At 39.8% G+C, this 25654-nt stretch overlaps 1 protein-coding gene across 7 annotated transcripts in view; it reads right to left on the bottom strand.

Moving 5' to 3' along the window:
• Positions 1 to 25408, bottom strand: part of CCNT2 (cyclin T2) — a 33553-nt gene extending 8145 nt beyond the window's left edge. For 2 of the 7 annotated variants that reach the window (XM_004589359.4, XM_004589361.4), the window contains exons 1-6: positions 25207 to 25407; positions 24332 to 24413; positions 8640 to 8768; positions 6078 to 6138; positions 4293 to 4355; positions 908 to 953 (exon numbers count right to left, since the gene is read on the bottom strand). In XM_004589359.4, coding sequence (XP_004589416.1) covers positions 908 to 953; positions 4293 to 4355; positions 6078 to 6138; positions 8640 to 8768; positions 24332 to 24413; positions 25207 to 25364 — 539 coding nt within the window. In that variant the 5' untranslated portion in view covers positions 25365 to 25407. Of the gene's footprint in view, positions 1 to 588; positions 954 to 1073; positions 1604 to 4292; positions 4356 to 6077; positions 6139 to 8639; positions 8769 to 24331; positions 24414 to 25206 lie in introns of those variants that run through there. The other 5 variants (XR_009245431.1, XM_058664420.1, XM_058664422.1 and 2 more) reach the window with 5 other exon arrangements.
• Positions 25409 to 25654: the final 246 nt, after the last annotated feature.

The following is a 25654-nucleotide window of genomic DNA, read 5'->3' as shown; positions in this document are numbered from 1 at the left end:
CAAAAACTACCTTTCTGTTCCTGCTGTATACTAAAAATTGAGCATAACATGCCATAGCCAGCCTTTTCTCATCACTGCTTGAAAGTATTTCCTTTTCTACTCAACTATCTAAGGGACAGAGGTTAAAGGCCAACAACATAAGCCTGTGCCAAACCACATTTTTAAATAAAATTCATCAAGTGCTATAAGAAATTAAGAATCACACAAAAATTATTTGTCTTTTCTCCCCAAACCAGTTTTAAAACAAATTTAAGCCACTAATATAGTCAATCTCAAAAAGAATTATTAGAAATTTAAAGGCTTCTTGCAGCGCTATTTCAGAATTGATAAAATGACTCATGAGTCACAAACATAAATTTTCATCTTATAAAAACGGAAAAGACTTTTTTAAAAAAGTAAAATTATATTTATGCAAACTCAGCTATGGCTAGAACTTGACGACTTCTAATTTACTAATGACAGGTATTAACTAGAAAAAAATTCATGTTACATAAATCTTAGTCATTAAAAAACTTTTAAGATTGGAGCAATGTGAAATTTTAAAAAACTGTTACTATAATTGTAAACTAGAAATAGCTTTATACTTACCAAGTTGCTCGAATTTCTACGTTAAGTTTAGCTCTTTGTAATCTTTAGCTGTTATTCAGGCTACCAATTTTAGACTTATGCACTCACAAATCGAGAATATGTCATCAGAAAGCACCACTACACTTCACATTGTGCATTTAACCCCTCTGTGCCCAAAGTCCCTTGTACAATACACCGCAAAGCAAACAGGAAGGTACCACCACAGTAGATGGTCCGGTCTCCTGTTGCAACAAGGGTAAGAGACACATTGAGGGGGCCCTGCATTAAAGGAAGCTATAGTGTGCTACAACAGTGCAACAAAGAGGGTCAGGATAACAACCTGTTGGTAGCCATGAAATAGGATGTCTGTGCCAAATCCTTGCTTGCTGTAAGAAAAGAAAAAAAAACCAAAGACGATATCATCAGCATTAACTTGCTACCATCAAAAAGTTCTCAACACAACAAAAACTTCAAAGATTTGTACACAAAAAGTAAATTTTACTTACTACTTACAAATATCACAAGAGCGCCATCATTTTCTATACTACTGAAAATCTTCAACAACATTCACTCAAATGTTTTCTTGCTATCCCCCAAAGATCTGAGAAACAAGCCGATTTGCTTTTAGCTAGCCAGTTACAAGGGCTAAACTTGTTACTAAGTTAAGCATCTAGTCAGCTAAAAGTTGCAATAAAGCATTCTCCTGGATTTAAAAAAAAAGAAGAAGAAGAAGAAAAGATTTTTGAAGTCTAATACAAAATACAAAGAGTTGCCTGCCAGACTTACTCCTCAGTCATCATATTTAAGTTGTATTAAATACTTGCATCAAAACAAAGCAACCCCTCCACCCCCAAAACTCAAAGCACAAACTGCTCAATTAAACATAAACAGAGGATAAGTAATGTAGAAACACAACTTGGGAAGCTCCACTATAATTACTTTTAAAAAAATTAGATTCTAATTAAAGGCAACACTAAGAAAAGGTACAGGTACTCTAGGGACAATCAGGATGCTCCAACACTGGTTCCCAACAGAAAAAAAATGTTAACCAGCTCGTCATAAACTAAAAACCATGTCCCCTCCCCTAGTGCCTCTTATTCTTCTTAAAGCAACACTCTTGGAAGAGTTTCCCCATTTTCTCCCATTAATGTTCATAATCACTGTTTACCTAGCATCAGTCAACATCAATTTCATCCCTAACAGGTTTCAAATTCCTCCCCCCTTCTTTTTTTTTTTTTCTTTTTAAATTCATGGCACCTGTAAAACCTGTAGCCCCAAGTGGATCATCAACACAAGTTTTACAAAAGGGATTTGGGTTTAGCAGAGTTGTGCTAAGGAAGAATATCAAAGCATCAGATGTCTTGGAGGCAGTGTGACTTAAGTATGGCATTCTTTCCTGGTGGGGAGGGAAGGAGAAATCACAGAAGTGAAAGGTCCCTGAAAATGACATTAGCCAGTTCTGTAGCAAAAGTAGCACATCAACTCTCATTTCCAGAGGGAGGAAATAGATTTTAAAGAATCAATTTCATTCACCACCCTCCCCAACCCCCTGAATCCAACAAAATATAGAGAAGGAAGGAAAAGATAATTCTAAACTGGCAGAGTAATTTTCATCCAGGAATATATCTAAATTAAAAAAAAAATCTATAAACAGTTTTTGAACAAAGAATGCAATAATTAAAGTTCTTTTTGTAGCTACAAGCAATAATAAAGAAAAAAGGACACTAAATATGACAGAACATTTTAAATGAGATAAAAATGCTCATTATCGGAAATGTTAGACAAAATGAAGTTAAACATGTATAGTTTGTATTCAAATTTCAGAATCAGTCACATTCTAATAAGCATTAAATAAAAAATTAAAACAAAAAACAAAAAAACACCTGTCAGAAGTAAATGCTTCATTTTGGATGTTATCAAGCCTGCAGTTTTTGCCATTGTTTTAAAATTTAACTTTTGGGTCTGGCTTATTGTTGTCAGAATCTCGTATGGGTCTGGCTTGTTTCCTAGCTACTACACTTCTGAGCCAGCTCTCCACTGATGGCCTGGGAAGGCTTCTTGGGTCCCTGCACCCATGAGGAGACCTGGCTTCAGATCAGCGCAGCTCTGGCCTTTGCAGCCATTTTGGAAGTGAACCAGTCAATGAAAGACCTCTCTCTGTCTCTCCTCTCTGCAACTATGCCTTTCAACTAAAAGTAAGCACATCTTAAAAAGAAAAATCAATTTTCAAATTAGCTGATTTCACGTTTATAGTATTTAAATGTTGGAGACCACATGCAAAAATTATTATATAGAGGTTGGACTTAAAATTTTATTCTAATTTGACAAATAATAATCTGAAATCCAATTGTACTTCTTAATACATTTAAGGAAACTTTAAAAAACAGTAATCGTTTTAAGCTTTCTTTCACTAGGCTCTGTTTAACATTATATGGCTCCCTATTACTATTACACTTGATCTTAGCCAAAAGGCTGAGAAGTGATTCCCTATTACTATTAGAAACAGCTTTTTCAGGAAAATGAAAACTACTTAATGCTTTTAAAAAATTTACCATTAGAACTATTTATATAACTCTATACTACAGTGTAGTAATAGGGATGAGAATGTTTTACAAAATATACAACCATGAAGAGAGGAACTATTAATTAAATATGTTCTAGTTTAACAATGTAGGCTACTGAGATAAAAAAAAATAAATGGAATTTTTAGCATTCTGGTTTCTAATACTATGGCACCAGAGTTTTTCTAAAATGCAGTTATTAACATAACAAAATTTTATTTAGGCACAAAATGAGAATAAATAAAAAGCGAGAATATATACATAAATGCTAAAAAGAGAACAAGGCTTTCACAAGTCTTACCTATTTTGTTTACGACAAATCTAAAAAGCCTGGTGGTAAAAGAATGAAACCGCAAAATTTCATTTTCAAAAGGGAAGTAACAAAAAAGCACTAAAGTACCAGGTGGATGGGCTGAGTACCTAACACTTCAAATAGGAAATAGCAAAGTAGAAGCAAGAAGCAGCACAACATGCACCTGTATAAAAATATTTCTAAGGATACCACAACAGACATTCAGGATTCATTCACAGGCGTAGAAAACTACCTTGTGCTTTACGGCACTCAACAATACCCAAACTTTTCTACTTTATAGAAGATTTAACAGACATATCACAATGTATCTTGCTTATAATTACTCCTCTATCAAAAAAAGCCATTTTGAGTCATGCTAAAAAACTGAAAACATACTAAGTCAATTTTGTCCAAATGAATATGGGAAACATTTCTAAAAGCGACAAATGTGCTAACAACTTGAGGTTAGCCTTAACATTCTTAAACTGTATTCCTTTTCAGGAAGTAACCAAAGTTTGACAAAAACTGGAAATCAGCATTATTTTTTGCACCTCTGCACAGCCTACCTCTTAACATCAGCCGAAGTGGGACTGGTATAGCCAAAGGGAGACTGGAGAGAAGAATCCCAATATTTGGAAGGCCCCAGACCTTTTTAGTGAAGATAGCTTATCTAAGTTTAAAAGAACCTAATACACCAGGCCAAAGCACAATAAGTAGATGTAGGGGGCGGAAAAAAAAGAATGCTTCAAAATGGCAATTCTCCATTTTAACACAATCCAACACAAAGTTAACTCATCCCCAACATCTAATCAATTATAGATTGAGAAAAATTAGTATTTTTATCTTACAAAAACGTTTCAAAGATCACTCACCTCTTACTAACTGGGTACATTTCACCACATCTGTGTGTGGGTGTTCAATGGTGATCTCAAAACCTGAAATGATAAGCACTATTTTTCCCCCAATCATTTACCATTACTGACCTGAGAACCACCATTCATCACAATCATAAATTTGTAATATATTCACTATTTACAAGCCCCAGAGATAAAGTTGTAAAAGTTTCTTATCACTGACATGCACAATGTGTCTCCAAAGATGAGAAATAGTTCCTGAAGTACAATATCCCAATTAAAAAAAACAGTTAAGGCTCAAAGACTACATTAATCCAAAATTCCAATCATAATTAATTTGGGATTTTCAAGTTAATAAGACGTTAGATCTACGGCAAATAACTATTGGTAAGCTGGTTCCACAGTTCAAGCACAGATTTAACTTAGTATTTCATATCTTTCAGAAAATGTGAAAAGAACATTTTTCACAAGGTTAATTTAATAACTACTTCACTAGTACTTAAATATACAAGGCAAGTGAACCATTTAGGTTTTAGGATTCTTTAAAGTCTGTTTCTGAAATCAAAGATGAATGCTAAATAGTTTCCATTGTCCAATCAACCCCTAGGTATGGCAGGGTTTCTCTTTATCATTAAAAGTGTATGCCATACCTAGTCCCTTCAGAAACAGTAAATAAATAAAACCCTAATAAATGGGTAATACAAATTTATAAAGAATGATGTGTACTCTGTATTTCTACATTTCTATACTACATATTTCTAATATGCAAAATGCTGTTCTAAATTTCTCTTAAAATGTTATTCTTAAGTTCAACAGTGTCACAAACATGCGTATGACATATTTTATGTAGTAAGCAATATTTAATAAATTTTATAATAATGTCATCAATAATATATGCTGCTGTTTTTCAAAAATGTAATCTTATGAAATAAAATAATAATAAAGCATTTGGTGGGAATAAAGTTCAAATATATTTTTTCAAATTTATACTTTTATTTTAGAAATACTTCAAGTTATGTGCTTTAAATAAGCTACTTCTGTAATAAAAAGAATGTTATGATGGGAAGCTGTAATTCATCACACTAGCTTACAACAAATGGAGAAACATGTAACAAAAACAGCTACAAATTCACAATCTAAAGTTATGTATTACTGCCCAACTTTCAAAGAACGGAGGTACTCAACATTTAAAGAAACCTTGCCCAAGTTTACAAAGCTGATCACAGGCTGCAGATTTAAAGCTGTATCTTCCCAGAGTCCATGTTTTCCCTACCATCCCCTACTAGGTTTTTCTAAAAGACTTTAAACAAGTTATATTGTTAGACTTCAATTTCCTTGGCAGTAAAAGGAAGGACTGGAGTAGATGAATCTATTCTATGAAAAGGTAACTTTTAGAAGAGAATGATCAACATTTAGCTTCTATGTCACATTAAAAAAGACATGACATTTTCATTACATATTGACTATAACTTTAGGAGAGCAATGATGTTTATTTACACATCACAATCACACACTATCACAGGCAGTGCCCTAAGGGCCATTTCACTCCCACTCCAGAGTGAAGCAGTGTTTCAACTAAAGTCCAAGAAATCACATTGCAGGCTATGTTTACCATTCAGTTAAATTAGGCCAACTGAAAGGAAATGCTAAAAAAATGGTTCTCTTATTGTGACTAGGCAACATCACTATGGTCCAGAGCCTGTTTTAAAATAACTTTCTTCAACAATAAAATCATTCCAGAAATTTTTTCAGACTTATAATATTACACTGAAGAACAGAAAACAACTGGCAGTAAGTACATACCTAGTGTTTGTAGCATTATGGTTTCAAGTAAAACCAGTTCTTGTGTCTGCTGAAGGTAAGCCTGTCAGATAAAATGTTAAAAAGTTTAATACACTGTACCACATGATCATTTTTTTCACTTAAAAAAAAAATCAGTTATTTTTATTGCAAATTCAGACCTACAGAGAGAAAGACCTTCCATCCAAGTGGCTTCCTCAAGTGGCTTCAATGGCCAGAGCCGACCTGATCTGAAGCCAGGAGCCAGGAGCCTCCTCCCGTCTCCCACCCCAGTGTAGGGTCCCAAGGCTGTGAGCTGTCCTCCACTGACTTCCTAGGCCACAAGCTGGAAGGAAAGTGGAGAAGCCAGGACATGAATCAGCAATCCACGTGTGATCCCACTGCATGCAAGGTGAGGACTTTAGCCACTAGCCTACAGGGCTGGGCCCTGACCATTATATCTTACAATTAGTCTGACTGCAAAAGAACCACAGCAGTTTGAAAATACAGGGGAAAGTGAGTGATAGTGTATGAATTACTTTCTTATATAGGAAATGTAAACAAAACAAAAAAGGAGGTAACTAAAGATAACAATAATGAGACAGGGAGATGGTTAGCTGAAAAAAGGACATCTACCCAGGCACACAGTGCTTCTAAAGGCACATTAAGGACAGAAGCACCAATCTAAATGAGAACACCAAACTCAAACCTGACTTCAAGAAAAAAGCTTACAATTCACTCTAGCACATTTCACATGGTAATGCCTTCAAAGACAATGCTAATTCAGTGAGTCGTTGTTTTAGAATTAGCTTGCTTTCTCTAGGAAACACAACAATTAAACTAAAATAAAATTTTAAACCACTACGCTATATAAAAAAATATATCATATTCTTATAGAGATGTAATTTGCAGAAATTGTTCTCTCATACTTTAACTACTCTGGGATACAGGAAATGAAAAATTTTTCTTCAAGCACATTCTGAGGTAGATCATTATGACTGACCACGGTGATAAGAAAAAAAATCATCACATGTAAATAAATATTCACTTATGAGAATTTACTTATGTTCCACTTTCAAAGGTCACTGTCTAATCATTCCTTCCTTGTCCCTTTCACAGTTATCTTTTCAGGAAGCAAACAGATAGCGGGAAGGTTTCCATTGGCTGGTGCATTCCTCGAATGCCCATGATGAGCTTGGGGGCTGGGCACTGAATCCACATCTTCCACATGGTTTGCAAGAACCCAAGTGCTTACACACAACTGCCTGCCAGGGTCTGCATTAGGAGCAAGTGGGAGCTCCTTCCAATGCAGGACCACAGGACAAAAAGGATCAGAAACTGGGTTCAGGAGTGTTACCCAGGATCCGACACGGGACACTGGCATCCCAACTTCTAAACCAAGAGACGATTTTTAAAACATAGACATCTATAATTTGAACAGCATCCCGTTACATATTCATTCAGTTTTGTAAAATTAACAGAAAATGTCTAGAATTAGCTTTGAATAATAACAAATTTCCCTATTATTCAATGGTTACATTGTTTGCTCTCTTACAGTCAGCCAGTATCTATAGTAAAATTCATCATTAATAAAACCAGATATATTTCATCAAAGCTTCAATTAATTTGGATATTAAATATACCTAAGTCAAATTAAATTAATACAATCTGATAGTCATTCACTGGATAAAGGTTTTCTAATCAAACAACTCACCCATAATAAGGAAAGTTAAGAAAGTGATGTTAAAGTTCTATTAATTGTAGAATCCATTTTAAGATGTCAGAAAAATTTTAAATGGTACTTTAAAATAAGGTCTATTAATACAGTGCTGATAAATACATTCAAAAACTAGCATTACTCTTCAGAAAAATTAAAATGTTAAAAAATATCGGTCACAAAAGCACAGTGCAATGTGTATTTCTGGGGGCTTGGTGTTACTGCATAGCCACCCTCTATGCAACCTGCATTCCCTGTGTACACTGGTTTGTGTCCCATCTGCTTTGTTTCCTACCCTGCAACCTGCTCATGTGCCTAAGAAAGTAGCACAAGATAGCGCAGATGTTTGGGACTCTGCTACTCATGTGGGAGACCTGCAAGAGGCTGCTGACTTTAGCTTGTCCAATGCTGGCTGTTGAGGCCATTTGAGGAGTGAACCAGCACGATGGAAAACCTCTTTCCCCCTCGCTAAACTCTGCCTTTCAAACATCTTTTAAAAAAATCAAAATCCCGGGCCCGGCGGCGTGGCCTAGCGGCTAAAGTCCTCGCCTTGAAAGCCCCGGGATCCCATATGGGCGCCGGTTCTAATCCCGGCAGCTCCACTTCCCATCCAGCTCCCTGCTTGTGGCCTGGGAAAGCAGGAGAGGACGGCTCAAAGCTTTGGGACCCTGCACCCGCGTGGGAGACCCGGAGGAGGTTCCTGGTCCCGGCTTCGGATTGGCGCGTACCGGCCCGTTGCAGCTCACTTGGGGAGTGAAACATCGGATGGAAGATCTTCCTCTCTGTCTCTCCTCCTCTCTGTATATCTGGCTTTCCAATAATAATAAAATCAAAAAAAAAAAAAAATCAAAATCCCAATTTTTACATACCTCACATTTAGTATCCAGCAGTGGCTCGAGGGGATGAAGACAAGCATGTGCTACTTTGATAACATGTTCAAGTTTTCGAGCTTGTTCTTCTACTTTTGCAGCCAAAAATAATGCAGTAGGTGATATTATCTGCAGAAAACATAAAAATTCGGTGATTTAAAAAGGAACTCATCTTTGAAAAGTTCCCTGTACTTTCTAAGAAGGCAAGGAAGTGTGCAAGGAAGGACTATATATGTGTGTTATATGACAAAATGAATGTTTTAATAGTTATTTTTATTAAACTAGTTAATTACAGGCTATAAACTTTTGAAGAGTTAGCTAAAAAAAAGTTTAAGTATTAAACTACACATATAGGAAAAAACAAAGTAACACACACACACACACAAGAATGGATAAAATTTACCCACTACACTTTCTTTTGGCACACAGTCACTAACCACTTATTAGTGTTTTTTTAGATCATACAATAAAACATTGCACGGATCCCAAAAATGAATTTGCAATGTAATGTTGCTATTACTTCCCTTTAATAACAAAAGTAGCTGAAAAATTAAGATATAAACATGTAAAATAAACAAACTGGATAGAAACGTTGCCAAGTTGGGATTCAGAAATCAGCTAGTTCTTTTAGCTTGGTACATTCAATTTCTAGAAGTACAAAGGCACCACACTACAAAGACAATCACAGGAAAACATCAATTCTGAATATTTAGTTGAAAAGGTAGTAATGAACTAAATAATTGCCAACTTGAAAAACAGACATACTTTTTCTTAAATATATGTATTTTAAATTTTATTTTTGGGGTCTGGCACAGTAGTCCAGCGGCTGAAGTCCTTGTCTTGTACGCGCCAGGATCCCATATGGCTGCCGGTTCTAATCCCAGCAGCCTCACTTCCCGGTCAATTCCCTGCTTGTGGCCTGGGAAAGCAGTCAAGGACGGCCCAAAGCCATGGGATCCTGCACTCATGTGGGAGACCTGGAAGAGGCTCCTAGCCCCTGGCTTTCAGAGTGAATCATCAGACAGATCTTTGTATCTGTCTCTCCTCCTATCAAACTTTCCAATAAAAATAAAATAAATCTTAAATTTTTTTTGATGATGGTAAACACCAACTATGTAAATAGTTGATCAGGGTGGGAAGAACAAGACCACTGTTTACACATTTCATTTTTCTTTTCCCTGTATGGGGGAAGGGGTGTAAAATGGGAGAGACCACACTCAGCCTCCCAATTGCCTTTATCTGACGCCATCCTAGGGTCCCCATTGCAGACCATGTTCTGAGGGTTCTGCTTAGGTGGTTTAATAGTTCTGAGATTGTGTTGATATTGCTGCTCCAAGAATGAGGAAATCCTTCCAAGGTAAACTGGCTGACATAGTCCACTCGAGTCTCCATTTACCCAGAAGTTTGCTGTCAAGCTTCACTGGGGTAGTTGATCAGTTTGTTCTGCCTGCCTTCATCTGCCAATCAATGGCTGCTGAGCCCCACACCTTGCTCACCACATGCTGGGCCCTCAGGTATACCATGGTGAGCTGCAGCCTAGGCTAATAACCCCCCACTGGACCTGTCCCAGCTCTGGTTCCTGTACCTGCCAGCATGTGCAAGTGGACTGGTTTAGTCTAAAACAGACACTTTAAACTCAACTAATGTTTTAAGTTACATACAAGAAATTTCTAGGGTTGGCACTGTGAGTAAAGCTGTGGCCTCATATGTCAGCGTCCCATATAGGTGCCATCTTGAGTTCCAGCATTACTATTTCTAATCCAGCTCCCTGCTAACATGCCTGGGAAAGCAGCAGCAGATGACCCAAAGTGCTTGGGCCCCTGCACAATTGTGAGAGATCTGGAAGAAACTCCAGGTTCCCGGTTGGCAGTCCTGACCTGAGGCCCTTCCGTCTCTTCCTGCTAACTCTGCCCTTTAAATAATCAAAAACTAAATCTTTTAAAAAAAGAAACATTTTCCCTGGTGAGTTCCAAATGGCAAGATTCACATACCAATACACTGAAAAATGAGTATTTGATCCTCATTATATCTTGGGGTTATCCATTACTATAAAGAAATAATGCCAAAAATGATGTGGAAAACAAGGCATAAATCACACCAATATGAACTGAGCAGTTAATACCAGGAGGACATTTTTTGATTCAGCAAAGGAGTATTTTTTCTTGAGAGGAAAGCGGCTAAAATATGGTAACAAATTTAATTACTGGTTTCTGTTTCTGAAAGAGACCCTCTCTCTAGTCTAAATGAACCTTCAGAAGAATTAAATGGAATAAAACTGACTTTAAAATGCTCTATTCCTGCTGCATAAATCTGTGCAACAGACCTAGCAAACAGACTATTCCTCAACAAACAGAAATGTTATCTTAAGACTGAGTAATTTAAACTTCAACTCTCAACTTCATTTTAAAATTAAAGTTTTAAAATTTAAAGATGAAAAACAGCAATTTTATCTGGTAACGATTCAACACACAGATTGAGTCCATTCTGTTTCCACCAAACACTGTTTGGTTGCTGTTCAATTCATCTGCGGAATGAATGAGATGTAGTAATATACAGACACCAACAGTAAATTCAAAGTATTTTAAGGCCGCAGTAAAAATCTAAGAGTCAATGTTAGCATAAGAATTAAAGACACATTCCATAAAATGGAGACACTTAGCTTCCCACAACTGCACAAACTGGTCTTCAAAGCTACAAGTATTTATCAGAGTGAATCAATACCATTCAAAAGTCAAATTAGACTGATTTTAATAATTAAATTTCCAATACAACCAATATACAATCCAGAATTTCTTAGTTCACTGAAAGGAACTTATATAAGTCTCCAATAAGCTTTTCTTGGTAAACTCTCACTGGGTTCCCAATTATACTGCTCCACCCTCTTCATACTTTTACAGTAGTGGCAACCTGGTATCTTGAAACACTTTCAACCTACACAGGTTTTCTCAGAAGACAGTCCCCAAAGAAACAAAGGAGGAGTCCTGATGATTCTAATAGTCGACAAAAATGAAAGTAACCAGGGAGTGGAGTAGCAATCTCCAGGGTAGATTCCTGACTTGTTGGACCCACACTCCCCACCAGTCATTTTGTTCTCTTTAAGCTAGAGTCAATTCTCATCCTCTTCTAGTGGAACACAAATACTCCACACTGTTACAAGCTCCTGATGAACTCCACTAACTTCCATTCCCATTGCCTCCTCTACAGCCTGCACACATTTTACTCCATCACGGCTGTAAAAATAAAACACTTTTTTAGACAATTACTTTATTTATGAATATCCATGTGAGGCTTTAGGATGAATAAGGAAGGTGATAAACTAAACACTACTACTTTTTGTATGGAAATATGATCTTGTTATGTGGCTTCAAAGAATTTCAAAGTTTTAGACTGCAAAAATGTTACTAGTTGGTCCGTGGCTTTAAAAGATGAGCACACCCTTTGAAAATAACAAGTATTCAGTGGCATACAAAACCTCAAAACGCAAGAATTTATACCACTCTTAATGGGGAACCGTTTTGAGTAACCAATTATAAACTGACACTGTTCACTCTGGAAAAGGATTCTGCAGTGCTGTGATACACAGGTGAATCAGAACAATGTTCTGATACTTTGTTCAATAAACTCTCAAACTTCTGTAACTAAAGGAAACAGAAGTTAGTTTTTAAAGTGTCCAAAATTTATCCCTGTAAGAGAAACCAAACTACTTCACTTTAGCTTCAAAACAAGAGTCCACAGATAAGCCATACAAACCACAGGGAAGGAAAGGTGGAGATGAGGCAGGTGTAGAACAGAATCAGACTGTCTCGGTGGAATCCTGGCTGTTATTTCACAAAAGGCAATTTATTCTGTTTGGGGGAAGGGGAACCACAATTTCTACATCTCTAAAGTGGGAGAAATACTAAGTGCTTATAATAAGGCTGTGATGAAATTGAATAAACCAACTTGTAATTCAAGGACTTATTATGTTAAAAAAAACCTATGTTGCGTTGTTAGTTTGGACCTTAAATTTAAGTCATTCAAAAGCTTATTTTTAAAACTTTCTTCCTTCTTGCTCACCTTCTTCCATGGTTGACCTCAATTTTCTTAAAAAGTGATATTCTCACCCTGAACTCATTTTATTAAATGCTGTTTCAATCTTAAGCATATTCCACTGCTGGAGTAAACAACAGTTTTCAATGATTTGCACTCACAGCCTCTCTCCTTTTCTGCTGCCATCCCTACCTCGTGACCTGACTCCCTTCCTCCTCCACCTTTTCTCCTCCCGCCCATTCCTGGCCCTTGTGTCCCCTTTCTGGTCACATTCTTCACTCTCCATTGCTGACTTCAATCTCAACATCTGGAGACAAGGACAGGCTAAATCACCAAAACCCTATGTGATTTCTAAGACAGCACATGAAGTGTGTGCCAGTTTCAAATGAATTATTCTGATTCTCAATTCTTTTAAATTAATCTTCTGCATGAACTTTTTAATGTATACCTTTAGTATATATTTAGTAACTAGCCATGACTATTTTATTAATCTTCAATTTTAAATCTCCCAATCTAAAAAAATCCCCCAAGAGAAGCAAAAAACTTTCGAGTTTGTTTTCTGTTTGTTGATTCTTCACCAAAAGGCTCACAGTGGCCTGTTTTTGTCTCACCTTTACATTCCACAGGTCAGGAGCTTTCTGTTTCTTGCCCCTTAACTGCTCTCAGCATCTACACATGATGTTTAGCTGTCCAATGATGACAAGGACAACTATTTCCAGTGTCTGAAAAAGGGACCCGATAAGGTCAGCACTGTGGTGTGGTAGTTTAAGCCTCTGCCCATGGCACCGATATCCCATATAGGTACTTGATTGAATTCCAGCAACTTCATGTCTGACCCAACTCCCTGCTAATGTGCCTAGGGAAAAAAATCAGAAGATGATCCAAGTTGTAGACACAGAAATTTTAGGCTCCTGGCTTTGGACCTGCCCAGCTGTGGCCATGTGGCCACCTGGGAAGTGAACCAGTGGACAGAAGATCTCGTCTCTTTTCTTTCTGTAAATCTGGCTTTCAGCTAATAATAAATCCTTTTTTAAAGGGCTCCACTAAAAATATTCACCTAATTGTAGTTGTCATAGCTCAAAATTTGGAAATTAGTTGTCTAAGGCTGTATTTTAGGGAAGTGAAAGTGGCTTAACATTAGTATAAGTTCATAGATGTAAGATCTTAAAAGTAAGAAAAGGGAAGCAGAATTTTGACACAAGGCAAGGCAAGGGAGGTCATCTTCAACAAAGACAAAAAGCAAGGTAAATTAAAAGGTGCAACTGTTAATACTTCATTTAGTTCCAACTAAAATGCCACAACAATGTTAAAAAAATGGTTAAATCCTTAATTTTGCTGCTGTTATGTAATACTTTTATACTACTGCAAGAAATGTCATTAAGACAGTCAATTTTAAGTTGTTCTGTTAACCATATAATGTGAGTGAAATATCAACACATAAGAAAACACATACAGAGAACTGAAAATAAAACAAGAAAATGACACCGGGACATCTTAACACATTCAAAATAAGGCTGACTTCAAAATAAGGCTGGGCTAGGTCTCTGCACCTGCTGAACCATGAGAAAACTGAGTCTGGGTGTGGACCAGGTGTGGCTGGGCTGTAGACCCAACAATAATAGCCGAAATGGGAATGGGTTGGTGGGACAGGATGCTGCTCCTGACAGGACAGGAGGTGGGTCAAATCAGGCTGGGCCAAGAACCCCGCCAGTGTGTGTGAGATCTGCCACTGGGAGGTGACCTGTTGAGGGGCTTGGGGAGCACACTGGCCAGGAAGCAGTCCCTGTAGGTGACTGCAAGAACCAATGCTGGGAGCAGCCCTGAGTAAGTCAGCTTGCAGTACCCACCAACATACATGTGGTCCAGGTCCAGGGATGGGCCAAGCTGGGCCAGTTCATACCACCCACTGCCAGATGTGAGAACCTGGATGGGGTGCAAGAAAGGCTAGGCTGGGCAGCAACACCTGCTAGTTCACATTAAGGCCAGGACTGGGGGCAGTCCAGGCTGGGCTAGGCTGCAGCACTAGCCAGCAATGAGCTGGAACTGGGGGCAGGCCAGGGCCGAGCCATGCTGCAGCACCCGCTGGTGAATGCTGAGATGAGGTGAGTCATTCCAGACTGGGCAGCAGCACTTACCAGCACACGTAAAACCCGGGATGGGGGCAAGCCCAGTAGCAAGGCTATAGAGGCTCTTCTGCCATGTCACTGCTCCTGTTGATGAGTGTGAGAGGTGAGACTGGGAACGGACCAGGGTAGGCAACATATGAGCTGGGCTGGGGGCAGTGCCAGGCCGGGCTAAGTGACCATATCTGCTGCTGTCATGCATGAGCCAGAATAAGTGCAGGCTGGTTGGGCTTTGCCATAGCATTGGCTAACAGGTGCCGGGGCAAGTCCTATCCAGCTAGACCATAGAACCACCTGTAAAGTGCAAGATTTAGGGCTGAAGAGTGGGCCTAGTGAGAAAATTGTGGGCACTCCTCTTGATTAGATGCAACTCCCACAGGTAAGCATGAAAATCAGGCCTGGGGGTGGGCCTGGCTAGACAGGCGGTGGCACCCACTGGCATGAGTGTGAGCTAGATAGTGAAGTTGGTTTGGCTGAGTGAAGCTCCAGCACTCACTGATATGTACAAGAGCCGAATAGGATACAAGACAAACTGGACCAGTCTGCTGCACATACTGGCAAGCACATGAACCAGGGCTGGGGGTGGGCCTAGTGGAGATTATTGAGGGTCAATCCAACTAGGTTACAGTTTCTGGTGTGTACAGTGGGCAGGGATAGGCAGGGCCATAGCATCCATGGGTTTGTGTATGAGATGGGGCTGGAGACAGAACTGACCAGGTGACTGCAGCTACCACCACGTGTGTGGACTGATGTGGGTGAAGACTGAACCAGACCCTGCATGGGCTGGCACACACACAGGAGTCAGGTCTAGGGTCACCTCTGGTGAGGTTTCTTTGGGAATGCCCCCAACTGAATCATTGGACTCAGAACTTCAACTATGGTGAAAATCACAGGATCTGTGGCCTGACTGTGGACTGTATGGGTCTGAACTGGGTCTTCTCAGTTGATGAGGCCTGTGTGGTGGATGGCATGCCCAGATGTTCATGGGGGGACATGACAACTAGCACACTGAGGCCAGCATCCTATAAGATGTCTGGTACCATGGAGGGCAGAACATATTGGACAATTCTCCCAGTCAAACTTTGACAGCAAGTATCTAAGTAAATAAAGATTTTATGTCAGCCAATGAATCTTGGAAGGATTTCCTTAACCTTGGAACGATGAAATCAACAACATCGCAGAACTATCAAAACCACTTAAGCAGTACCCTTGCAATATGCTCCATACTGGGGACCCTGGGATGACATTAGGGGGCCTTCCCGTATCCCCGGGTACTGAGGTGATTAGGATGCTGGGCATGGCTTCTTCCCTTCTTTCTCCAGATACAGGAAGAAGAGAATGAAAATTGGAAACAATGGTCTCACCCACCTTCCCCTAATCCTTGACCCTTCCCACCCTAATCAGTGGTCCACAGGCATGTATTCCTTCAATTATATAAACATCATCAAAAATAAAATGAATTATTAAAAATAAGAAATAAAATAAGGCTGGCTTAGGTGGGTGAAAAATGCCAGTATTCAGCCCTGTTGAAAAACAGTGCCAAAAAAAGAGACTAAAGCATGATTTCCAGAGTGACCACATTATAGTTAAGACAGTATATTGAGGGGCACGGCGCCGTGGCCTAGCGGCTAAAGTCCTCGCCTTAAACACACTGGGATCCCATATGGGCACTGGAGTGCCTAAGAGTCCTGGGATCCAGTCCCACCTCTATTTCTGATCCATCTTCCAGCTCACGTGCCTAGGAGACAGGTGATGGCTGAAATATTAGAGTCCCTTCTACCTACGTAGGATACAGATGAAGTTTCTGGCTCCTAACTTCCTCCCCAGCCTCAGATGTTGTGGCAATATGGAAAGTGAATCAGAAGATGGAAAAGCTGTGTCTCTTTGCTCTCAGACTTTTAAACACATGAAAGTGAGTAGACACTTAAAAAACCCAAACAGTATTATGAATGCACTTAATCTGAAGGTACCTCAAGAACTTTTTGGAAAATGGAATTAGAAGATTAAGTTAATTTTGGTGCAAAAAGTTTTGAAAATGTATGCATAAAAGATACTTTCCATATAGTTCATAGAAAATGCATATTATGAAAAACCTGTTACAAATTTCCTATGCACTAAAATAAACTTAACTCCCAATTCCATTTTTCCATTAAGGTTGGGTTAGTATCTTCACGTAATGGTGCATTTTACAAGTCACTGTATATTCTTACGTATACTTTGCACCCCAGTTAAATTTCTATACCCATTCTTTCTTATACAGGTGTAGCTCCTACTAAGCTACAGTATAAAACTCTAAAACAGTACTCTTGCATACTATTATGAAACAACAACATTAACACTGCCCAGTGGTCCAAACATTATGAACAAAGGGCCAGCACCAGTACTGTGCTGCTTAAGCCGCCGCCTGGGATACCAGCACGCCACCGGAGCACCAATTTGAGTCCTAGCTGTTTTACTTTTGATCCAGTTCCTTGCAATGCACCTGGGAAAACAGTCAAAGATGGCCAAAGTAGGAGAGGCAGATATGGTGTCTGGCAACTGATTTGCACCTGGTCCACCCCTTAGTTTCTGGAGAGTGAATCAGCAGATGAAGAAAATACTGATAGCTGTACCACTCTGTATGTACACCCATTTACACAATCTAAACAGGTGAACTGTATGGTATGCCAATGTAAATAGCTGTAACAGATACACACCAACAAAAGAAACCTAAAAGAAAGCGAAAGGCTAACCAAGCACAATAAATATTGGTAAACAATGTGCATCTTAACCATGCATAACTATCACACACTTGTTAATTTACAAGTGGAATTAGCATTCAACTGCTAAGCAGTGATTAATTTTTGACATCTAAATTATTCAGGAATTTCAGAAAGCCACTGATGTGCTTGTTGAGAAAAATAATTTGCACCACCATGTGATATGTAGGTCTACATAAAATGAATCATACCATTAATTCAAACATCTAATTACATTAGACACTGAAAACATCAATTACCAAGCTATAACAACACAAAATTCCACTAGAAGGTTGTTCCAAATCCTTCCAATTTCCTTTCCATCTTCCCGGTTATCTTTTTTAAACCTATAGTTTTTTTACTTTTTACTTTTTTACTTTTTATCTAAATAAAACAGTGACAGAAATATTTTCCATCTGCTAGTCTATTTTCCAAAGGGCTTGAACAGCCAGTGCTGAGCCAGACTGAAGCCAAGAATCACGAAAGGTCTCCCTCATGAATGGCAGGAATCCAAGCACTTGTACCGCCATCTACCACGTCCCAGGAACATGAGCAGGAGGCTGGTTCAGAAGCAGAGGAGCTGGGACTCCACCCAACACTCCCATAAAGGATGAGGAATCTAAGCCAAGTCTTAACTTGTTAGCTATTTTTATTCAAGTCAGGAATGCAGCAGTTTTCATTATCTTCAGATTCTTGACCAGAAAATAACAACTGCAGAACCCTCAATTTTTTGGAGCAAATTACCATAAACAAGTCATCCTCCTGTTGATGGATAAAATGTCTACACACTAAAAAAAAAAAAAATTAATTGTGATGTTATATTTTCCCACTGAAGCCTTGAAAATTCAGTATTTTAGATACCACATCTTACCTCAGATGCTAGCATCTCAACAAAGTGAAATGCAGTCTTATTTTGAATTTTTAAGTTTATTACAGGTCAGCACCACAGCATACTAGTTGCATTTCAAATAATTTAATAACCACTTCAACTTAATGGTTATCATACTGGAGGCCAGTTTTAAATCCATGGTCGCCAATCCGAAAAGAATAAAAACACATAAAATATAATCTGAATGTATAGGTTATTATAAAATAGCTTTTCCATGGCTATTTCACATTAAACTGACAAGCTGAAAGTAAACCACCAAGTAATTTTTCTCTTCCGCTACAATATATATCCCTAGGGAAAGCTATTTATGTCTTATTGAAAAAACGTATCTTTGTCATGTTACTATGCACTCTTTGGAAAAACAGAATAACAACAACAATAAAATGGTCCACGCACCAAAAAAAAATACGTAAACATATAGTATAAAGGTAATAGTTTCATATTTAAAAATTGTAATGAACAAGTATTGCACTTGTTCTCATTCCTTTTTCTACGCCATACCAAAATAATTTAACAAGAACAAATTTTATTTGAAAGGCAGAACTACAAGAACAGATGGGGGAAAAGAGAGAGACCAATCTTTTATCCACTGTTCATACCCTAAGTGGCAGCAAGACTGGAGCTAAGGCTACATCAGCCCAAGCCAGGAAGGATACAAATGCTTGGGCCATCTCTAACTGCTTTCCCAAGCACATCAGCAGGAAACTGGATCAGATGAGGAGCAACCAGGAGTTCAACTGCAGCTCATGTGAGATGCCGGCACTGCAGGGAGCAGCTTAACATGATGCACTGCAGCATCACCCCCAGATCAAAATAAGCTGGCGGACAACTTCCCACCATATGTATTTCCTTGAATAGGGCCACATGGAAAGTACCTAGTACTACCAGCTTTAAACTACAACTGTATTTAAGGTGTAAAAGACGAGGTTCACCCACTGGGGTTCTTGCCCTACTACCTTGGGCCATGTGCTGAATAGGCAGGAAGCCCCGAGTCAGATGCTGGAGCCTTATTTTGAGATTTGTTAGTCTCCACATCTGTAAGTCAAAAAACTTCTGTTCAATATAAATCACTCATGACATGTATTTTCTTTCAGCAGCACAAAACAGACTAAGAACTATGTCTTAGTTCTGGGACAAATAGACTGAGGTCAACATGGAAGCATTAAACACTTTTGAAGACCTGGATAATACAGAGGTCACTATACTCCTTCAGCCGACATCCCTGTAATTCGGCAGATAACAGCGCATTTCCAAAGAAAAAGTTTGAGGCTTTCTGAGGACATTTTCTTGAGCTGTTACAGATCAATTTGAGAAAAAGCATTCAAGAATGTCAGACACTCTTTGGAATGCCTATTAATAAACGCATTCTCCCAGTTGGATTATCTTTATTTAACAGAACACATTTTGAGTGACTTAATTATCCCCTAAAAACAGCAGCAACAAAAAACATACCTCATATATACCCGGTAATACTTCAATAGTAAAGAGCTTTGAATAGATGAAATACAATAGGATGTGTACAGCATTCAAAGATTAGAGCATTTCAGAGACAGAAAGCTAGTTAGTTGGGATATGCTTAACAAAGAAGTTGCGATTTGAGCTGAATGTGAAAACTTAATCTGCACAATCACACAAATGTACTGAGAAACACTCCTGAGGAAAACCAAGGGTGCACAATGCAAAATTGTCAAAGCTGATGCACTGTTGAAGGGGAATTTGGTGCCTGCAAAGGATCTCACTGCATTTAGTACAATGACTTAAGGAAATTTTATTTCATTATTTGTTGCCTGTACTGCCTTAGAAGTCACTGGCATCAGCACCATACTGTGCTGGATGACACAGATCTGTGAGTAGCAAGAAATTTCTACTGACAAATATTTGCTATGTAGGACATTATTCTACTTACGGTGTAACAGTAAGTAAAGCCAAAACAAACACCAACCCAAATGCCCTCCCCTGAACCCCAACAGTGGGAGTGAACTGTGCTTCTATGGCTTCCCTCAAAGCACCTTCAAATTTTCTTTTTTTTCTTTTTTTAAAGATTTATTTTATTTTTATTACAAAGTCAGATATACTGAGAGGAGGAGAGATAGAGAGGAAGTGGAGCTGCCGGGATTAGAACCAGCGGCCATATGGGATCAAGGCGAGGACCTTAGCCACTAGGCCACACTGCCGAGCCCAGCACCTTCAAATTTTCAAACAACACCCACCAAGAGTCAATCCAAATGAAAAATATAGACCATGAGCAAAAAGTGGTAACCAGGGACCAGTTATCATGGTGTAGTGGATTAAGCCATCCCATATGTGCATTATTTCAAGTCCCAGCTGCTCCACTTTTTTTTTTTTTAACATTTATTTATTTTTATTGTAAAGTCAGATATATAGAGGAGGAGAGACAGAGAGGAAGATCTTCCATTTGTTGATCCACTCCCCAAGTGGCCATTGCGGCCGTAGTTGAGCTGATCCGAAGTTGGCAGCCAGGAGCCTCTTCTGGGTCATCCATGCAGGTGCAGAGTCCCAAGGCTTTGGGCCATCCTTCAACACTTTCCCAGGCCACAGGCAGGGAGCTGGATGGGAAGTGGGCTGCTGGGACTAGAACCGGTACCCATATGGGATCCCAGTGCATGCAAAATGAAGACTTTAGCCGCTAGGCTATTGCACTGGGCCCAGTTGCTCCACTTCTGATTTAGCTCCTGCTAATATGCCCAACAGATGGTCAGACAGAATGGGAACCTGCCACCCATGTGGAAGACCCAAATGGAGTTTCAAGATTCTGGCTTCCTTGGGGCCATCTGGGGAACAAACCAGCACACAAACGATCTGTCCCTCCCTTTTTCTGTAACTCTGCCTTTCAAATATATAACAGAAAGTCAAATTTTGGCACAAATATAAATGACTTAAAATCTAATTCAGACATACAGACTCTATCTCAGGATATAAATGATATATTCTCAGAAGTCATTAAGATCATCAATCCTGAATACTGCACTTAACTCATATACTCTGAGTGCCTTAAAAAGAGCAATACAATTAAATTTTGCATACCACAAAAAGTTCTCATTATTTTGCTCAAGAAAGAGGCAAGATTTTATACTGGTGTAAGAAATAAATGTGTCATAAATCTGATTAGTCAAATTAATGAACAGTTTCTAAGAGAAGCTGAATCACGATTAACATAGAAGATGGGGGTCCCATAGTACATGCCTTGGGGCACTGCTGACCCAGGATTTCTATATGACACTAGACTGATTTTGAGCTTGATCTAGCAAGGCCATTCTTTAACTGCTAAAGCCAATTACATAAACCTCACTGATCCAGCGAGCAAACAGATGTATCTAACTCAGATACAAAGCAAAATCATTTACGGCTGATAGTAACTCAATTCTATAAGAAAATGTAATAGAACTCCAATAAAAGATAGTTTCTGGGTCATCAACACATGTTGATACTGATTTTATTCGTAAATACAGGCACACTTTGCTTTTAGGAATAAAATTTAAATCTGTGAACTCTGAAAAAAAAAAACAAAGAAACATTTCAAAATAGTTTAATTAATTTATTTTCAGACCAGATAGTAAGGTCTAGCACTTTCACATTTTTGCTTGCTGGTCCATAAGACTTATTTTCCAAATAGTGTTCAGCTTATCTTCAGGGGAAGCCTTGCTTTTCATAGTTAACTGACATTCCATTACAATTTTCTCAAAAAATCTCTCCTAATGTGGGAGAATTCAATTTAAAAGCAACTCACATTAAATTTGAGACTAGCCTCTTCAACCTTAAAGAAACAAGGAAGTTAGGAAATGAAACAAAGTTCTACAACTGGTATGAGTACACCAACACAAACATTCAACCATTTTTGAGATTATAATAATGAAGATAAAAAAAAACAATACTAGGGCTCCATAGGCTAATCCTCCACTTGCATATGGACTGTGGTTCCAGTTCTTGCTGCTCCACTTCCAATCCAACTCCCTGCTTATGTGTCTGGGAAAGCATGCCTCAAGTCCTTGGGACCCTGCATCCTCATGGAAGACCCTGAAAAAGCTCCTGGCTTTCAATCAGCTCAGATCCGGCCATTGCAGCCACTGGGGGAGTGAATCAGTGGATGGTAGATCTCATCTGCCTTTCCCACAAAAAAGAAACATGTAAGCAAGGAGCTGGAGTGGAAATAGAGCAACAAGGACACAAACTGGTGTCCATATGCAATTCTGAGTTTGCAAGGTGAGGATTTAGACAATGACTTACTGTGGTGGATCCAGAAATAAAAAAATCCTAGAAAAAATAAAGTCAATACTTGTAACACCAAGGGTGCCACGCTGCTTTATACTAACACCAATGATCAATAAAAATTAATTCTAAAGCTAGAATGAAAATGCCCTGGCTTTACCAGCTAATTTAAACTTTTGAAATGCGGCTTTCATCAAGGTATGTGTTTTAAAGTACATCAACCAGACTATAAGACATGTGAAAACTTCTACAGGGCAAGAAGAAAATCCAGCTCAGCAAACAGAACACCTACTACAGAGAGGAGACTTGCAATATTATTCAAAGCTACTTAATGAGTGTGATATTTACATTAGTGCATATTTAAATAAAATTGAATTCCCTGGACCTAAATGTTAACACCCACGGCTTCCTTTCTCATCCAACACTGTCACTGGCCTAAATGTTATGCAAGTGAAATAACCAGAAAGCTGGAAACAACAGGCCAAGAATCACACTTGCGTTTCAGAACAAGGGACTGGCAAGAGATCCAAACATATACACAACAAGCACTGTTCAAGATAAATCTAGTTGCCAATCTGATAAACCAAATGAATTTGCGATCAGGAGAGAGTAAAACAGGAATCAAGAAGTAAATCCTGGAGCTTATCTCCAATTCCAACAAAGTATTTTCTAAGACTTATTATTTTTTTAAGGCAAATAGGGTCCTAATGATTGATGATTCATAAGTTATCAAGTCTTCCATGGTCTTGTGTTCCTACACATTTTCCAGAATAGCATTCTATGAAAAGTGTGATCAAAAGAAGTAAAAAGTAAATGCAGTGAGAATAAAGGCAGAGTTAAGCAACACATATTTCTTCTCCTTTTTTTTTGGTAAACAGATGCAACACAGTATGAATGTTACTCAATAAAGGACAAACACCAAACCCATTGTCTCTATTAATCTAAAAATTTCAACTGTGTCATTAATTCCATTTGCCATGATTTACAGGTTACGTATGGTACCAGTACTTTGGTATTCAAGTATGAGTGTTATGTCAAAACATACATACACAAACATAGGTCTATTTTCAGTAAATGTTGACTTTCGAATCTTAAAAAAATTCAAAGGATAACTAATACTACCGTGAAATAGAAATGCCTGACATTCTAAGAAACTGTCAGCAAAAAGAAATTACCTCGGAACAGCTAGCTGTCTTAAATGTCATTTCTAAACACTGTTACAATCCCAATTTATAACATTTGAAACAAAAGGAGTCCAGTATAACTAAGATGTATCACAGGATGTCTGGGCCTGCCTAAATTGTACAGTGCACTGCCCGTAAAATCATTCAAGTAACTATACAAAGTAAACTACAACACAGATGATAACTATACAAAGTAAACTAAGACAAAAATACAGTAACTCTTAGGGGGAAAGAAATGCTTCCTATTTATTTTGTTATCATCTTGAAAGGCCTTGCAAAGCCTCACACGGTCCTGGGCCCTTACAGTTTAGTTCATGATACACTTTAAAAAAAGAACAAAACCTTTGTATTGTATTATGTGCAGCAAAAACGTTTATCACGTGATTCTGTTTTACCGTTAACTCGGTAAATTCCACAGTAAAATCAATGCCCAACTTTTTTCCTGCATTATCGATTGACTTAAAAAAATTGACTTAGTAAAAACAAAAAAAACAGTACTTACATTTCGACTGAATTTGGTGAAAGAATGATGCATATAAAACCTGTGCATATAAACAATCGCGGTGTTTATGGTAAGTTGAGAGCTGGGACGCAAAATTTAGGAAGACAGCCGAGAAAACAAAACAAAACAAAAAAAGCAAGCTCAAGCGCTCCTTTCCCAAATAACTGTGATGGAAAGTTCCCGGGCTGCGGTTCTTGTCCAAAGCCTCCCTTTTTACTCATCTGCAACCGGAGCCAAAACCCGCAGATACAGAAGGGCTTGCGGGTGGAGAAGGGAGAAGACCTCAACCCATCGCCACCATCGTTATCTGCTGGGCCCTGGACCCTGCCGGGGCTGTAGAGAGCGCCCCGAGGCTGCTCCTCCACGGCTCCGACTGACTCAACTCTCCAACAGTTGAAGCGCGCGCGCACACAGACGACACCAGTACAAAACCCACGCAGCAAGCCCTCCGGGGAGCTCCCGAGGTGCGAGAACCGCCATGGAGCCGGCCGGGGCCGCGGGGAGATGCGCAAAGCCCTCCCGGAACGCCAGCCTTCCTCCGAGCCGCAGCGGCCCGAGCGAGGGTCGCCCCGGTCCTGCCCACCATTCCCCACCGCGTCCTCGGGGGCCCGGGCGACACTCCCATTCCCCGCCGCCTCCCGCGCGGCCCCCCAAGAGATTACACAACGCGGCCTCTGTCCTCCGCCCCTCCGAGCCCGAGCCCTTCCTCCCGTGGACGGCGCGACCAGAGGAACCACCCCGCTCCCCAACCCCTTCAGCCACGGGCGATGCTGCGGCGCCATGTTCGCAGGACATCCAGGGCCGGCCACCGGGTGAGGGGGCAAAAGGCAGGGCGTGTGAGGCGGCGGCACAGGGCCAAGCCCAGGAAAGGATACACATTGAGACGCTGTCCCATTTCCTGGATGAGGTTGGCCGCCTGCTGGCGGTACGAGAGCTCTTTATCCGCCTCCACTCCGCAGCGGCGGCTCGGCGTGTTCTCCAGCTGCTCCCGAGTAAAGAACCAGCGAGAAGAGGCTCCACGGCCCGACGCCATGACACTTCCTCCTCCGCCCGCTCCCTCGCCCGCCCCCCGCCCCTCCCGGCACGCGGACTCCCCGCCCCACTCCGCTCGCCGTAGTCTCGCGCACCGCCCCTTTTCCAGCCTCGCGGGCGCCCGTGCGCGTGCGCGGGGCCCGCCCTCTGCTCCCCGGCCCCTCCCCTCGCCGCCCTTCAGTCTTTTGCTTTCTGTTTTCGGAGGGGGCCCACCGAATGACGCTGGGTCGCGCACGGGACCACAATGCTCCGCGCCCGCTCATCATTGGTCAGCGCTGCCCCGAAGGTGGG

The sequence above is a fragment of the Ochotona princeps genome, chromosome 5 (genome assembly GCF_030435755.1).
Source record: "Ochotona princeps isolate mOchPri1 chromosome 5, mOchPri1.hap1, whole genome shotgun sequence".
Classification (NCBI taxonomy): Eukaryota; Metazoa; Chordata; class Mammalia; order Lagomorpha; family Ochotonidae; genus Ochotona; species Ochotona princeps.
The sequence above is the reverse complement of the archived record's forward strand: the minus strand, read 5'-3'. Positions and strand labels throughout refer to the sequence as shown.